The 16,623-nt window shown below is 40.2% G+C and overlaps 1 protein-coding gene across 3 annotated transcripts in view; it reads right to left on the reverse strand.

Annotated features, from left to right (window-relative positions):
• Corin (corin, serine peptidase) overlaps positions 1 to 16,623 on the reverse strand; it is a 201,519-nt gene that overhangs the window by 118,204 nt on the left and 66,692 nt on the right. For all 3 annotated transcript variants that reach the window (XM_029477597.1, XM_021163653.2, XM_029477598.1), the window contains one exon: positions 12,574 to 12,781. In XM_029477597.1, coding sequence (XP_029333457.1) covers positions 12,574 to 12,781 — 208 coding nt within the window. The remainder of the gene's footprint in view (positions 1 to 12,573; positions 12,782 to 16,623) is intronic.

The raw sequence follows: 16,623 nt of genomic DNA on the forward strand, positions 1-16,623 counted from the left end.
AGAAAGAAAGAAAGAAAGAAAGAAAGAAAGAAAGAAAGAAAGAAAGAAAGAAAGAAAGAAAGAAAGAAAGAAAGAAAGGGAGGCCAGTATTAGAAAGAGCAAAAATAGGTGAAAGGGCATGCTGCTCTAACTTTTTATCTTTCCTTTGCAAAATCCAACAATCTCTCAGAAGCAAATAGAGAAAGTCATTCTTTATTCTCCCTGGCCTTCATGAAAACCTCATATATCAAGTGGCAACTCAAAATCTTGTGTTCTTTAAAAAAAGAGAGAGAGAAAGAAATCTTATCTGCCTTCTGTTTTGTATCCCACAGAGTAAGAAATGTGAGTCACCATCTGTCCATAGGAAAAGCAGTGATGCCCCTGGTGCTTGTCCTCAGCCTTTCTGTATGTAACCAAACACTCCCAGATCCCAGGTTTGCTCTGGGGATTTTAACTCATGTGCTAGCCATGTCAAGGCCGTGGACTGGTCTCCTCTCAAATGCCTGGTCTCTCTGCCTCACAGTATCTTATATCCTTGTCAGGCTCCACCAAAAGGCATTTCAAAGGACTTGCAGAAAACAGAAGATGTTTTCTGAAATGGAAACTTTGTTTGAGTCCCCTCAAAACAACAATTTCAGATGTTGATATCATAGAATTGTACAATATTGGCTCTGTCATAAACCTTCTCTGAGAAGAACAGACCTGTTAAGCTTCTGGGGCAGATTCAAATGTCATACATTTCTTACTACCAGCTTCACAATAGCAGAGGAGGGAGAGAAAGGAGGTGCATGAGCCTCCAGGCCTTTACCTATATATATTCTAACAATGTCTATTATAATAATATTATTACACATGTAATAAACGGACTTTTCAAACCCGTTGACCAAACAAGCTTGTACACCACACACCATTAGTTGCACAGATACAGAAACAGAATGTGACCTGCCCTCTAGCAGGTTATACTGGATCTGACATGATCCTTGAGAGCCTTTGAGGAGAGATCCGCATATAAAAGAAGTTCTCAACACTTACATTCTGTGTTAGTGATGGCTTCATACTCGAGGCACTGTCCATGCTGTTGGCATTCCCTGTCATGATTTTGAGACAAGATCTCACTAAGTTGCCTATGCTGGCCTTGAACAGACCTTGAACTTGTGGTCAACCTGCCAAGCAACTGGTATTACATGCCTCCACCACTGTGCCTCTCTCAACAATGACATTCTAATAAAAATAATTCAATTTTTTTTCTTTAAAAGTTGAGCTAAAACTTGGCAGTGGTGGCAACACACCTTTAATTCCAGTCCTGTGGAGGCAGAGGCAGGCAAATCTCTGTGAGTTCAAGGCCAACCTGATCTACACAGAATGTTCCAGGACAGCCAGGGCTATATAGAGAAACCCTGTCTTGAAAAAAACAACAAATAAAACAAAAGGCTATGCTAAAATTATCTTTTAAAATAATCTGTTTAAAATCAACATACCTGGGCTCATAGGGGCTCATGGAGCCAGAACCAACATTCAGGGAGCCTGAATGGGTCTAACCTAGGCCCTCTGCTTGTATATTATAATTGTATAGCTTATGTGGTTTTTTGGAACTCCTAACAGAGGGAGAGGGAGATGTTTCTGATTTTTTTTTTGCCTGTTTTTGGGACTGTTGTTCTCCTACTGAGCTGCCTTATCCAGCCTTAATATGAGAGGAGGTACCTAGTCTTATTGAAACTTGATGTGCCATGTTCAGTTGATATTCCAAGGAAGCCTGCCCCTTTCTAAAGGTATACAATGAATGGATGTGGAGGGGACAAAGTAGGAGGTCTGGGAGGATAGAAAGGGACGTAAACTGCGATCTGGATGTGATAAGTGAAAGAATAAATATAAAATATAAAAGAATAAAGATAAAAAATTAAAAAATTAAAAAATAATAAAAACTCTGTTTAATATGTAACCAAATTTAATACTGAAGATTGCATTTGAACAAGTCAAGAACATACATAAAGCATGAATTGGCCCTGATAGCCTTTCAGGAATATAGTAGTACCTTAGTCAGTGTTTCTATTGCTGTGATAAAACATATGGCCAAGGCAACATATACAAGAAAACAATTTAGAGATCATAATTTCAGAGGGTTAGAGTCCATGATGTTAGAACAAAGGCATGGTATCTGGAAAAGCTGAGAGCTCACATCTTGATCCTCAAGCAGAAGGCAGAGAGAGCTAACTGGGAAAGGCGTGGGCTTTTGAAACCTCAAAACTTGCCCCCATTATCACTCTTCCTCCAACAAAGCCACGCTTCCTAATCCTTCCCAAACAGTTCCACCAACTGGAGACTAAGTATTTAAACACGTGAGCATATTCCAGCATTCTCATTCAAACCACCATAGTTAGGTATTGTAGAGTTAAGAGTGGACAAGTCTCCCCAGTGGTTCTCAAATTTTTCTTTAGTTCTGAGGCTTCTTTTCCCTCACCATCCATGTCATTTTTCATGTACTGAAGTTAAGACTCTAACTTAGAAACTGACCAATTGTCATAGACTTTTACCCTCTACCATGCTCATTTCCCTAGACCCTCCCTCCCGTGGATAATCTGCTACTATCTGACCTTGAGCCAACAGTTCATTCAGGCCAAGACTCAGTTTCCCCACTTAAAAAGTGAAGGATTTGGAAGAGCTTGAGTTTAGTCTATTTTCCATAATTCTCTTATTATGAACATTTTGTAAGTTAAAATTCATTCTTAAGAGAAGTATTTCTCAGAGGAGCACTGAGGCCATGATAACCCTATCAGTCTTGCTGACCTACAAGAAATAACAGACATTTTTTTCTCAAGGCTTGAGCTGGGGATGTATAGAAATACTAAAATACCATTAGAGCATCTGTTCTAATATTAGTGCCTAGGAAAATGTCTAGAGTGTTTCTAAATAAGTCTTCTAAGAGGTGTAACCAACCAAGACCCATGAGTTTTGTTTGCATTGCTAGGCAGGGATATGTGAGCTGGGAGTAGAGTATTAATAACTACGAATCCTTGCAAACCGTGAACAAATGAGGAGCCATTTGTTCTTGTTTTGCCTGAAATTCAGCTGCCTGTGACGGGCAGATGTGTTTCACTTTTCATCACATGGAATTCAGTGGTGAGACAGGCTACACTATTTTGGAATATAAGGATCTATATCCAAGCAACAACACACTGGCAACTGAAAAACAGGACTTGGCAAAAGGGAAGGACCACTTTGATTATCAGAATGACTATTTTAGGATGGGTGGTTGTTCTTAGTTGATATGTGAAGTACATTTGGTAAGGTGCAAAAAAAGTCCCTGATGCATTTCAACTCAAGTGAAGGCAGAGAGTTCTGATGTACCTCTTCAAGTATTTGTTGACACATTTGATTAATTTGGAAACATGTAACCACACAATGATAATAAGGACTTGTAGTATTTTTACTAGGAAGGATGTTTTAAAATAATTAATCTACGAAAAATGTTGTTCATTTCATCTATCACTTCATTACTGAGTTTATTTCCAGGAAATTTTATTATGATACATCTAAAAGTATATAGATGTTTATCTAGAAAATTTTAATGTTCATCATAAATGTAAATTTGTTAAATAGCTAGAGATACCAAAATAAACTTATACTACCAGCAGGCTTTTAAGAGTTATAAATCATCTTTTTCCATCAAATTGAGAAACTTTTAAAAAATATTTCATATAAATTCTTTGAGAATTTCATGCAACAACCACCACCACCACCATCATGCAATATATTTGATCAAATTCATCCCTCACTTCTCCCCCTAATGCCTGCCAGATTCATCATCATCTCCTAACCAACAATTATCTGTCCTTTTGTTTTTAATAAGCTATTAAGTCCAATTTGTGCTGTCCTGAATTTGGGGCCATCCACTAGAGTGTGCTTGACCTACTATAGACAATTAAGGAAAATTGACTCTCCCTTCCCCGAAAGACATCAAATGTTCACAGATCCTCAAACAAGGTAAGATCTTAAGAATCCCCTTAACACTCTATGCTAGAATGTTGATCTTGCGTGGGTAGCCACAGCTGCTGTGTGGGTTCATGACTACAGTGATTGTATTAAGTCCAGCAGACACTGTTTTGTTCTGGTCCTCTCTGACTTCTGACTCTTACAGTCTTTCTGTCCCTTTTAACAGAATGGTCCCTGAGCCCTGGCTGGGTGTTTGTGATAGATAACAGATGGTCCCATGATAGATAGCAGATGGTCCATCCATGGTTAAGCCACAACCACTTAGTTCCTTCTCTGCCTTTTGATAAGTTGTGGGTTTCAGAACTAGCCACTGTCTACTACATGAAGAAATTTCTTTGATGAAGTCTAAGAGCTGTACTAATTATTGGATATAGCGATACAAAGTTGAGGGTTGGTTGATAGCATGCCCTCTGAAAAGAATGATAATGGTAGGTTCACCTCTGGGACCTGTGTGATTCTCTAACCCAGAATTCTTGGCCAGATTTACAGTTGGAAGCACAAGTTCCATGCTATGGAGCAGGCCTTAAATTCAATCAGAAAACAGCTGGTTACCCTCATAGCATTCTTGCCACTATTGCATGGACATGTCTTACCACACTGGTCATTGTAGTTGACAAGGTTCACAGCAGAGGAAGCCTCTTGGTTATCACCCCTTCCACCCCCCACTGGGTGCCCTTTGGGTGCTTTCCTTTGGGTACCCTAAAAATAATCATTTCATATAACTATACTCAGAAAAAATAAGAAATTAACTGTAGTACAATGTCTTTGAGCTAAATGTTCTGCTAAACTATTGCCAAAATCTCATATCGCCGCCGTCAACTTGTACTTTTAATAACTTTATATTTAAAACTCTTTTGGTGAGTGTTGGGAGGATGATTTGTGCCTGGGAAAACTTCAAACATTACCCATGATCTCTGCCTTCTACAGCTCCTGCCTGCAGAAGCCCTTGTCTTGATTATGTACTGACCTTTTAACTTACTTCCAACCACAGAAACTCATAGGATGTCATGCATTATTGAGCTACATATGCTTATGACTTCTGTCTTATTTACACCCCCACTCTTTTCTTTCTTGCTGATTTTGACAGAGCAAATTGCCATACATATTAAGGAGACCACATGCATGGTTGCCTTTGAAGGTGATTCGTTTTCCAACAGCCCTTGAGAAATGGAAGCTCTTCTAATGACTCATGAACTTAGAAATGGATCCTTCCCCAGTCAAGCCTTCCGATAAGACCTCAGCTCTAGCCAATATGTTAATATGCACTGTGAGACTCTAGAGCAGAGGAGACAGATACACAACCCCGAGGTTTCTATTTCCATGTGAGTTGTTTTACGCCATTGAGAGTGTGATAATGCATAACCCAGCTATTGGTAATGATACAGTTTTCCTTGGCACATCACTTTGCAAAAGTCACATTAGTGAGTTCAATGTGCAATTTATGGATGAGACTTAGTAATTTTTAATACAATCCTACTTTGTCCTTTCTTAACTGAACTGTTCAGCATCAATACTCACAAAGTCAGAGTTAGACATCTCCCAGAACTGTGACCCTTCCTCAGCCAGGAAGACACTGTTCATGTCTAAAGAGTCTTAAGACCATGTTCTCCTTTTCTGTTACAAGAAAATTTAAAACTTAAAAAGGAGATCTCAGGACCAACCACTGGCCCTAGCATCTTTACCTAAGATTTCACATATGAGCCAGCATAATGCAAGAATATGAATTCATCACTATTGCTAGAAAGAGCAAGACAACAGGTCACCTCGTGCCACTGTGAGGGTCCAACAGCACCTCAAGTGACTGAACAAACATAACATGCCATAGAAAAGAAAGACAGAATGCTAACTTGGTCTCTACCTGCACTGGGCATGGAGATGAAGAAGTGTACAAGTGAAGGTTGGTCTTTTCCATAGTCTTCCACCAGAAAATAGATAATGGAAGGAGTCACCATATTCCTTACTCTCTTTCATCTGAAACTCAACAACTAAGACTCTGATTATCTTGTCTTTATTTGTAATAATCATGGGTCCAGCATGGAAAAGAGGACCCACTAAGGTTGGAGCATGGGATAGTATTCCATGAAAAAAACTGTTGACAAAAGCAGTGATTCCTAATAACAACAAGGGTTAGTGCAGTACGGTGGGGGCCAGGAGCTCTTAACACCTAAGTTTAAAGAAAAAGGGAATAATTGCTGGAATTTAGGAAGAGCCATCTAGGGAAGGCTATTACATGGGAGCCATGTTCTTTCACATAAGATGCAGCCAATATGTGCAAGTTGGCATAGAGGAATATGAGGTGACCATAATAGGTGGCCACTAGGTGACCTGCCTATTCTGCATCCTGATCTACTGGTGGCTCTCCAGGCATGAACCCAACAAAGAGCCCAAATTTGATCGTTGCTAAAACAGTGTCTAGGGAAGAGTTGGAGAAGAGGCATGTGGCAACTGACTATGAAGGAGTAAATGAAGACTAGCCTGCACACAGCTGCATGCCCCACATCCAACTGGGGGGCGCAACAAATACTTGTAGAGAGGGGAAACATGATGGCATGTTGAGTAGATGGTTCAACTACTATTAACTTAATATCCGGTAGGAGGCTGTATAACTCAGAATCAGCGAATGTAGCCATAGCAGGCTTTGAGGGTGGCTGTTTGTGCAACTCAGGGGGCTGTTTCAGAAGGACATAGTTTGGATCGAAGCAAAAGCATGTCACAGTCCATGGAAGAAAAGTGGTTGCAATTTCCACTCAAGCAAAAGTTACTCATGTGGGCTTCTTGAACTAGAATAAAAAATGATCACATACTAAGATCATTTTCATGTCTGTTCATGTCATTAAACTGACCATCTATTGATTTATTTGCTATTTTTCATTCATTTATTCATTTATTCACTTCACATCCTGGTTGCAGCCCTCCTTCCTCCTGGTCCCCCACATATAGCTCCTCTCCTTATATCCCCTTCTGTTCTCTTCGGAGAAAGTTACCGCCCACCAATATAATATAAGCTCTACAGAGCCAATAGATGGTTTCTGGGCATTTTCTTTTCAGTGTCTCCCTAGTATACAAGTGGGAACACTACAGGTAGCTGTTGAATAAATTATTGAAATGCACAAAGGATGACTTAGGTGCCCTTGGGAATAAAACTTTCAGTAGCAAATGTGGAAGGAGACCCATCACCACAGTGTCCTCTCCTCAGCTGAGTGATCTGGACAAGGGTGCAAATCTTTTCTGCCCTACAGACTCCCTTTCCCTCACAACTGCAAAATCTCCACATGCTTCCCAGTTTTAACACACTTCCCACATAATAGGAAAATGTCTGCAAAACAGATAAAACACCCACAGATGGATTGCTTTGTTTACTTGACAACTTTGGGGTTTCGATCTTCGGAGAGGTGTTTCAAAGAAATGCCAGGTGTTGATTTAAGCCATCAGGAATAATACAAAGCCACAAAAGGGCTCCTGAAAGAGTACCAAAAGACACGCCTTCTAACTGCTGGGGACACTGGCTAACTTTAGAATCTGTCACAATTACCAAGACCCACAGGGTAAGACATTAACAAATATCAGAAGTAACAAGCAACTGTGGCATTACTTTGCAGCTGTTCTGATTTTGGTGTATCATCATTGACACCGATGGTCAGGGTCCTCAAGAAATACAATCAAAAGCACTATCTTTATGTTGTACTCATATACAGTTGATACCCAGAACTGTTGGAGAGAAGACTGAAGGAACTACCCCAGTGAACTGGGTATGAGTGCCAGACATCGGCAGCAACAGGAAAAGACATTTTCCGAAAGATTTTAGCTGGCCTGATTCTCCAGTTTTATAACCCGGTAAAATAAAAAAGCAACCTGAATTATTCAACTGTACATTCCCTACACATTGGACCTTTTTGAGTCATCAGACAGAGTCTTACCAATGTCATCTGGCATTGAAGGGATGTGTACTATGCTTGGCTGACTGACTACTCAGTCGGTGACAGGCACATATAAGATTAGACCACTGCTTCCAAGTTAGGGGGGACACCCTTGTAAGGAACCTGCAAACAACTCTGGAACACTTAGCTACGAATAGGAGCAGAGTCCACTTTCTTTGGCCAGTGACCTATATATTTTTAATATAACAATTTTAATCCTAATTTTCCAAATGCAGTCAAAGGTGACAAAATACAGCTTTTAAGATGTAAAGTCTCTCCCAAGGAGCTGAGGAGCAACAATATGAACCAACCAGCACCCCCAGAGCTCCCAGGGACTAAACCATCAACCAAAGAGTACACATGGAGGGACTTGTGGCTCCAGCTGTATATGTAGCAGATGATGGCCTTGTCGGTCATCAATGGGAGGAGAGGCCCTTGGTACTGTGAAGGTTCTATGCCCCAGTGTAGGGGAATATCAGGACCAGGATGTAGGAGTGGGTGGGTTGGTGAGTAGGAGGAGGGAGGGGATGGGGGCTTTCAGAGGGGAAACCAGAAAAGGGGATAACATTTGAAATGTAAATAAAATATCTAATAAAAAATCAAAAAATAAAATAAAATAAAAAATGGGTAACGTATGGTGAAAACAAGGGGCATCACTAGGCTGCCATGAGAAAACAAGAGAACCCAGGTGTTCAGAGAGGGCTTCACGCCACCCAAGACTTGGAAGCCACGGCCTTGATGAGAGAGGAGAGGCCTCTGTAGGCAAAGAGAACAGCATGCACATACAAGGCTGTTCAGAAGACGGTTTCAGGGTTGTGTTTTGTTATTTGTTTGTTTGAGAAATGGAAAGGAAGGTCACTGAAGGTGAGGATGGGTCCATGACTCTAAAGAGGCAAGAAGGACTTCAAAAGCTGTGGCATGGAGCTTAGTTTGAAATCTAAGTCTAACAGAAAGCCACAAAAGGATGGCATCTCGGTCAATTTGTGGTTTTATTTTTTTTAATTAATTTATTTTTTATTAGATATTTTCTTCATTTACATTTCAAATGCTATTCTGTTCTTAAATGATCACGATGAGAAAAATAGAAAGCTGGCATTTCTAACCACGGGATCAAGTGGCTATCAGCCCAGAAAGTCACATACTCCATCAACAACAACTGCGATTTACAAAGAATTTATCTGCTGGACAGGGTAGATCCTGAACACCTCCTATAAGTCATAAGAAAGTGGGAGGCACGATCAGAACTGTAAGTCACTTTGCGGGGGGGGGGGCAGGGGGAGGGTTAGTCTCAGCAAGGTTTTACTATTTCTTAAATTTGTATAACTTTATATTACTAAAGACGGTTACACTTAAAAAGTTAGTTCTAGTCTAGACTGTGGAAATAGCTCAGCCAGAAAAGTGCTTGCCACATAAGCACAAGAATCTGAGCTCAATTCATAGAACTAGTGTTTAAAAAAAAAAAAAAAAAAAACCCAAGTGGGAGGGGTGCCTCCTGCTTGTAAGCCTAGCCCTGAGGAGTGGAGGCAGGGGAACGTCTGGAGCTCACTGACTGCCTAGGTTGTCTGCTCTGCAAGTCCCAAACCAAGGACAGGTTCAGAAACCATGGCACCTGGTTCCCGAGGAATGATACTGAGGTTGACCCCTGGCTTCCACAAACAAGCACTACTACACACACACACACACACACACACACACACACACTGTCCATTTGGGGAAATCAAACATGCCATCTAAACACTAACCAACATTTGCTATCTACTTGATATTTTTAAGAAATATATTCTAACCTACGTACTTTAGAACCATTCCACTAGTTTACAGTTAAAATTTTATATTTTTAGATTATATGCTTCACTGAATCCATATGTTCTCCTGCCTTTCAATAGACCCTGTTGCAGTACAACCATACCCATTTGGTCAAAGCAAACAGAGTTGAAAATAAAGACAATTAAATTCCATTGTTTCAACATACAATGTAGTCAAAGAGTAACTGTGGTCTCCAAAGAATCAGGTTTAAAAACTATACTGTTTATATATCTCACTATAATCTTTTAAAATTAAATTTTAATTGTTATTAAATAGCTATTTTTTTCTAGGCTGGAAAACAAACACTTTTTCTTAATTTGAATAATACAGCCTATAACAGATGATACAGAATAGTGAAACACAAGAAAAATATTGTTGACCTTATAATAGCTTTATATAATACATTTACTTTGCTGAACTTATTATGCTTATTAAATTAGGCTGCAGTTCCCATGTACACGCTAAATGACAGCAGGAAGCATGGCCTAAAAGTACAATTAAAAAACTAAATATAATAATAAAAATAGGATAAGTCCCCAAAGAACACTTGAAAAGTAACTGTAAATTATTATTCATTATAACAGCAAATGGAAAAACTCTCATACTGGTACAGTTATCAAAGGCTAAATCAGGTCGGGGGGAAGTGTATTTAATTTAAAGTGCCCTGAAAAGAGTGGGCAGCTCAAAAGCGTTTACCCAGGCAGAACTGAGTTAGAATAAAGAGGGTCGCCATGCTGGACCCAGCGGTTCCAGGACTCTGAACACACTCCCTTCCATTTTCTTTGTGTGTCCATGCATGAACCCACAAAGGAGTTAATCTAATACATATATATATATTAGTGAAAACTTTTGGAAATGAAACAGGAACATAATGAGAATCGAGCTCCAAAGTCCTTTCATATTTCATCTAATTTTGCTTTATTTACTTTTTTTTTTTTGGTAATTCTTCACACACACACACACACACATTAGAAGTACACTTTTGTAGTCTCCACTTCATTAATTCTGCTTGTCCTTCACAAATCACCACTTCAGAGTTATTGCTAACCTTTATTGAGCTCTTTCTAAGGGCCAGGCAGTGTCCCAAGCCCGACATGTCATTAAATACTCACATTAATTTTTTAACATCAGTGTAACTATTATTTCTCTTTTTATGGATGACGAGGTCACGACACACAACTCCTTTAGCCTGCTTTCCCAACCACTGCTACGAAGTGAGAGGTCCACATCTTAATCTCTAGAACCAGGAATCTCTAGAACACATTGGACATAGGATCTTTGTGGGCTACAATTAAGAATCTGGACGTGAAGCTATTATCGTAGACTGTTAGGTGATCCCTGAATCCAATGATAGTGTCCTTATAGGAGACAGAAGAGGAAGAGGTGTCGGCAGTCAGGACATGTTCTGTGATGGCAGAGGCCAAAAATGGTGGGATGTGGGCGCAAGACAAAGGAACAGAAATAATGGGAAATGGGATGGGCAAAAGGGAAAATGGATTCTCCCCATAGAGTTCTGGGAACCAGACAGCCTGCCGACACCCAGACTTTCAGCTTTCAGAACTAAGGGAGAAGACATTTCTGTTGTTTGAGCCACCCAGCAGGTGGCAATTGGTTAAAGCAACCCAAGAAAATGAATACCACCACCAACTGTGTTGCCACATTCTGGGAAAATAAACCATTGCTTGGTGGCCATCTTCAATTGTTTCTGTAGTTCTGGGATCTCCGCGAGCGAGACAAGCACTCACACTGACTCACAACAACAGCCCACACAGGCATCTCATATTTTAACCCATGGGAAAGATCCAATTCACCTTCTCTCTGTGAGTGTACCATGAAGTCACCTTGATCATTCAAATTTCATCAAATTCTGCACACCTCTGCCTCTACTGCTTCTGTTCCACCTCCATACAAAGGCAGCGCCACATCTTGCAACCAAAGTAACAGGTGTTTCTCTGATGCTTAGGGCACTTCACACACTGCTGAAATTGTCACAGACAACATGGGATGGAGTCATATCTGAATTACTATTCTGGAAAGTTCCTAACATTTCAATCCAGAAAATAATTTATCTTATATTTAAATAGGTACTTAGCATGTACTTTGAAATTGCACGAATATACCAAATGCTTCAAATAACCATGACATTATTTGGGTTGATCAACTGTTATGGAAAATGATCTCTATCTTATTGAAAAGTTTCTGTTTGTCCCTCCACATCTACTCCCCAGTCCAGCACTAGATCCCCATGCTGATGAGAAAAACCACCCTGAAGGCCACACATAATTGATTTAAATAAGATTTTTGGACTTCTTAGCTGATGATATTTAATGAGATTCTGGGTTTCATCCATTGTACTGGATGTTTTTGTGCCCTGCTGGTGAGTAACTTTACTGGCAGAAAGGATTTACTGGAGAAGGGAGTTGGGGTACCTATCCCTTCCCCTCACTCTTAGCTACAAGTTTCTAACCTTGCCTTCTCTTCAAGCCTTTGGCAGTAGGACTACATTGTCTCATCGTGAGACCTTGATACTTCTTATTACTTAATTGCCCCCTACTACCCCTCCTTGCATACCTCCATTTAAAAAACCTCACTAACGAACATTTCAGCTATACCTTTGAGTACACTTTTCCCTTGTCAGACTCTCAGTGAAACAGCAATTGAGTGTCCCCTGAAAGCATCAACTAAAATATGGATAATTTCTTCCCGTAAAACATGAATCTGGATTTTCTAAATACAGAGACTTGCAATTAACTATGACAGATGTGGGTCCCTTCTCCCCCCTAAAAGCAATAAAAAAGGAAAGTTAATAACAGGATGATTTGTTCCTCTTGTCTCCAGAATAACTGCGCTCTTATCACTGAATGATATGGTTCCAAAATACCTGTCATCGCCATCAACAACGCACTCAGGGAAGGCGAGGCTACAGCCAAAGAGCAGGATATGTTGATAGCAACTGAGGCGATGGAGGTACGTGAAGAACTTGAGGAACTTCTCCGTGTCCATGTTTTTGACAATTGGCAAGAGAGGTGCCAGCGTGCTGTGGTAGGGCAGAATTTGACACTGGCTGTGAGTGATGTTCATGCAGGTGCCTGGGAAGTGGAGACACTCACAGTTAGAAGTCGAATAAGAAATCTGTATCTATAAGCTTACATAACATGCCAGGTTAAGGACTTCATATGCCTTACAGCTATACTATAGTACAACTATCACATAGACAATTATGCACATAAGTATATGTCAGCACAACAATGAAATCAGCTTAGTGATTAAGGGGGAACAGGTGTTTCCTGAAAAAAATGTAGACAATTCTCCGGTAGGGAGCTGCTGTATATCTCCTACCTGGGAAGGATAATATGCTTCAGGGTGTTTATATATCCATGTTCTTTGACATTCCGATGCCACTTAAAAGAACTTATCATAAGAAGATTATCCTGGACATGGATGTAGATTTGTGTACATGGATCATATGTAGCTTAGACTTTTCAAAGACAGAAACCCAAGCCTTCAGCAGTGAAGATTGACTTAAGCATATGACTACAGACAATAGAATGCTTAACTCTATGATATGCGAAATGCTTTGGAAGACCATTGAATCCTATGGAATGGTGGTTATAATCTAATAAGTAAAAACAGCACTTGATGACAGAAACCAGTCTAACAAATACATACGCTGATGCTCGGATCTGCAATCCAGCCTATGAGCATGTTTCCCAGTCACCTTGGAACCTCTGAGCTTGCTTTCCTTCATGGTCAGTTCTGATAGACACCATCTCATCCATGACCCACACAATTCTACCACCCCAAGAACTTGTCTGCTTACTCTAACATAAATCAAAATGTTGACATGGGTTCATGAAATGAAATTTTGAGAGGCTTTTCTTCTTCATTTTATTCTATACTCTTGAATTGGTTTAAGAACCATTTAGTATTTTGAGTTAATTTAAAGTTGTTAATGTTTAAAACACAAAATTCACAAGCTTCAGAAATTAGTGAAATGATTCACTCTCTTTTAATGGAGGAAAAAAATAGGAGGGACATTTTTCAGCAAAAACTGGAACATCTCTTCTGGGTACCATATCATTTCCAGAGAAATTATGATAGTATTCTCTCCATACATATGGTTAACTTCATATTAACAAAACCAATGTTGACAGACAAGCCTGCAGTTTAGTAAGATGGCCAAACACCACTCTCCATCTGTAACAGAGGATAAATGTGCTCGCTAGTTTAGCGTCACCCACTCTTTCAGACATGGCTCAGATCTACTTTGAAATCATTCTATCTTCTTTCAAGTACATTTCTTATCCCGCTTTTCTTCCAACTACTCTGCAACCCTCCCAGGTCCTATAGGATGCCCTCCCCCCAAATGTAGTTGTTTGATCAAAGGGCCCTATACTTCTTCAGAAGATACCATCTCCCATTTTTAGAGGATATTCATTGATCACTCAAATATGCTAAGCTCAGTGGCACAAGATCAAAATGTGGTTTCCATTTTTTAAGGCAGCTGGAAATAAATGTCTCTATACATGGAACCTTAATGTAAACATGACAAAGAAGCTAAAGCCACAATACTTTCATGTGCCTCCTTATCTTCAAGATACAAAATGGGAATGAAGAACTTACAGAGAAAGAAATTGTTCAAATAGATACTGGAACACAAACACACAAACACACAAACACACACACAGAGAACAGAGATGGGACATTCTGAACAGGTTTCATGAATATATCACTCAATTTACTTGGGAATGAAGGTTAAAACACACTTCAGTGTGAAAAAAACAACATTGTAGGTTGGAAGAACAGGGAGATAGAGGATCCACTTTGTACACACAACTCTACGTGAAGTTTCTGTGAACAAGCTGACAGTAAATGTTTCTCCATCTAGACATATGCCATTGGCTGAGAACCAGCTTGGTGCTGAGAACCAGAAAGAGCACCCATACCTCCTGGGTCACAGCTATGTCACTTCCACAACCCAGAGAAGAGACATCTATCTGGCCTATCCTAAATATGAGGAAATTCAATTTCAGAAGACTAAAGCCTTCCTTCCAGGACAGCTGTGAAGACCGAATGCTAGACTTCTGAGTAGCTTCTACCTGGAGGCACATCAGAGTTAATATATTAAAAGTAGTTTCCAAAAACTAATTATTAATGTCCCTAGAGAGGAAAGGCTGGCAAGAATATGTCACAATGCCTGTGTATCTGTCAGACCATTTTCTGTTGCTGATACCAGCATTTCGTAGAGTAAGTTACAAAGAAAAGAAGTATATTTTGCCCCATGTTTCTGGGTGCTCAAAAATGGGGGTAGGGTAAGGTCACATCTAGTAAGGGCCTTTGTGTTGGTGGTACTCTCTGCAGAATTCTATAGTAATGATGAATTATGACTATAAATCTTTAAAATCTCAAATAATTTACATAGACATAAAGAACAATTTCTTATATCCCTAGACTAATTTTCCAAAGCACAATTCCATCATAAAATTCAAGCCTAACACTACAGCACAAATTTTCTAATTATGAATGGAGAAGGTACAGCTTCCATACATATGTAGTTAGATAGAAAGATAATGTATAGGCAGACAAATAGGCAGATGAAAATATTATAAAATGGCTTACAGAAACATACAAAGTTAGTAGCAGGCATGAGGCTGGGATTTAAGTACTCTGCCCATTTCCTTGGTATTCCACACCTGTTAATAGCACAGCAAACCCCGAAGGAACCAAAATGGGCAAGAACTTAATGTACAGAGAACAAGAATGAAAGATACACTGAGAAAGTGCCCATTTTGATGGTGAAGACATATACATTTTAGGTTGGCATCAGATGGCATCTAGGAAGACAGTGCTGGCTGGTTCATTGACCATGGAGATTGCTTTATAATTGCAAGGGAGGAGGGAAGTCTGTAAAACTTAAGGTTGGGCAAGAACATTCACCAGACCTAGCTAAGAATCCACTCATGGCCAACAAACATAAAAAGGAATTATTTTCTAAGGATATTAACTTCAACTCTTTCAGATGCACACAATGGTGTGTCTATTGCTTATTATCCCTCCTGCCTCAACATACGAGTCAAATATTACTTCTTCCTAGAATACTCCATTGTCTTTGAAACTCGTATTGTATGTGTACACATTCTCCCCAGCAGAAACTGATTTCCTAAGCCAGCTACATGCTGTGCACCATGAAAAGTCACTTCTTCTCTGCGGGGATGCGGACCAGCCATTTGAAAAAGGGGCTCATTTAAGCTACTACAACATCAAACTTGCTTTTCATAGGGCAGAGGACAAGCAGGGCCTATTTTTCTTTCCTGAGACAACTTAGTAGTGAGTCCCATGGAAATTAGAGGTCAGAACTGACGCATGAGAGCACATACAAAACACGGCGGACATAATTGGCCTTAGTTCCTTATAGACATCATGATTTGAGTAATTGTGTTTCCTTTTGAAGAAGTCACATCAAGTGCAAGGCTGGGGAGGAGAATCTGAAAATTCGACCTGGAAGGAGGAAAACTAGTGCAGGATCCAGCGGATTCCTGGTGAGCTGTTGGGTCTCACTGGTGCCTTCGGTCTAAGACACTGTTTCTAGTTAGCAATGGTGCAATAACAGATGTCAGAGTATGCACTGAGTAACAGAGATCCATTCAAGAGGATGCTAAGCTTTGAGAGCACGGTGCACCTGGCACCTATGCTCACGACTGTCAGAGCCCAGCAGAGCAGTTTTCTAGATCAGACTGGGTTTGTCCCTGATCCTATCTCGTGGATTTAGACATTGGGATTTCAATATCAGAGTTAGAAACTAAAGGTCGATCTTCTGTAGAAAGTGCCCTTGTGACAGGCCTCACCCGGCCGGATCAGCGCCAGGGTAGCGGGAGCGCAGTGTTGCCTGACACCCGCCAGCTACCCACGACCCCCGCCGCAGGATTTTGGG

Source organism: Mus caroli, chromosome 5, assembly GCF_900094665.2.
Source record: "Mus caroli chromosome 5, CAROLI_EIJ_v1.1, whole genome shotgun sequence".
Taxonomy (NCBI): Eukaryota; Metazoa; Chordata; class Mammalia; order Rodentia; family Muridae; genus Mus; species Mus caroli.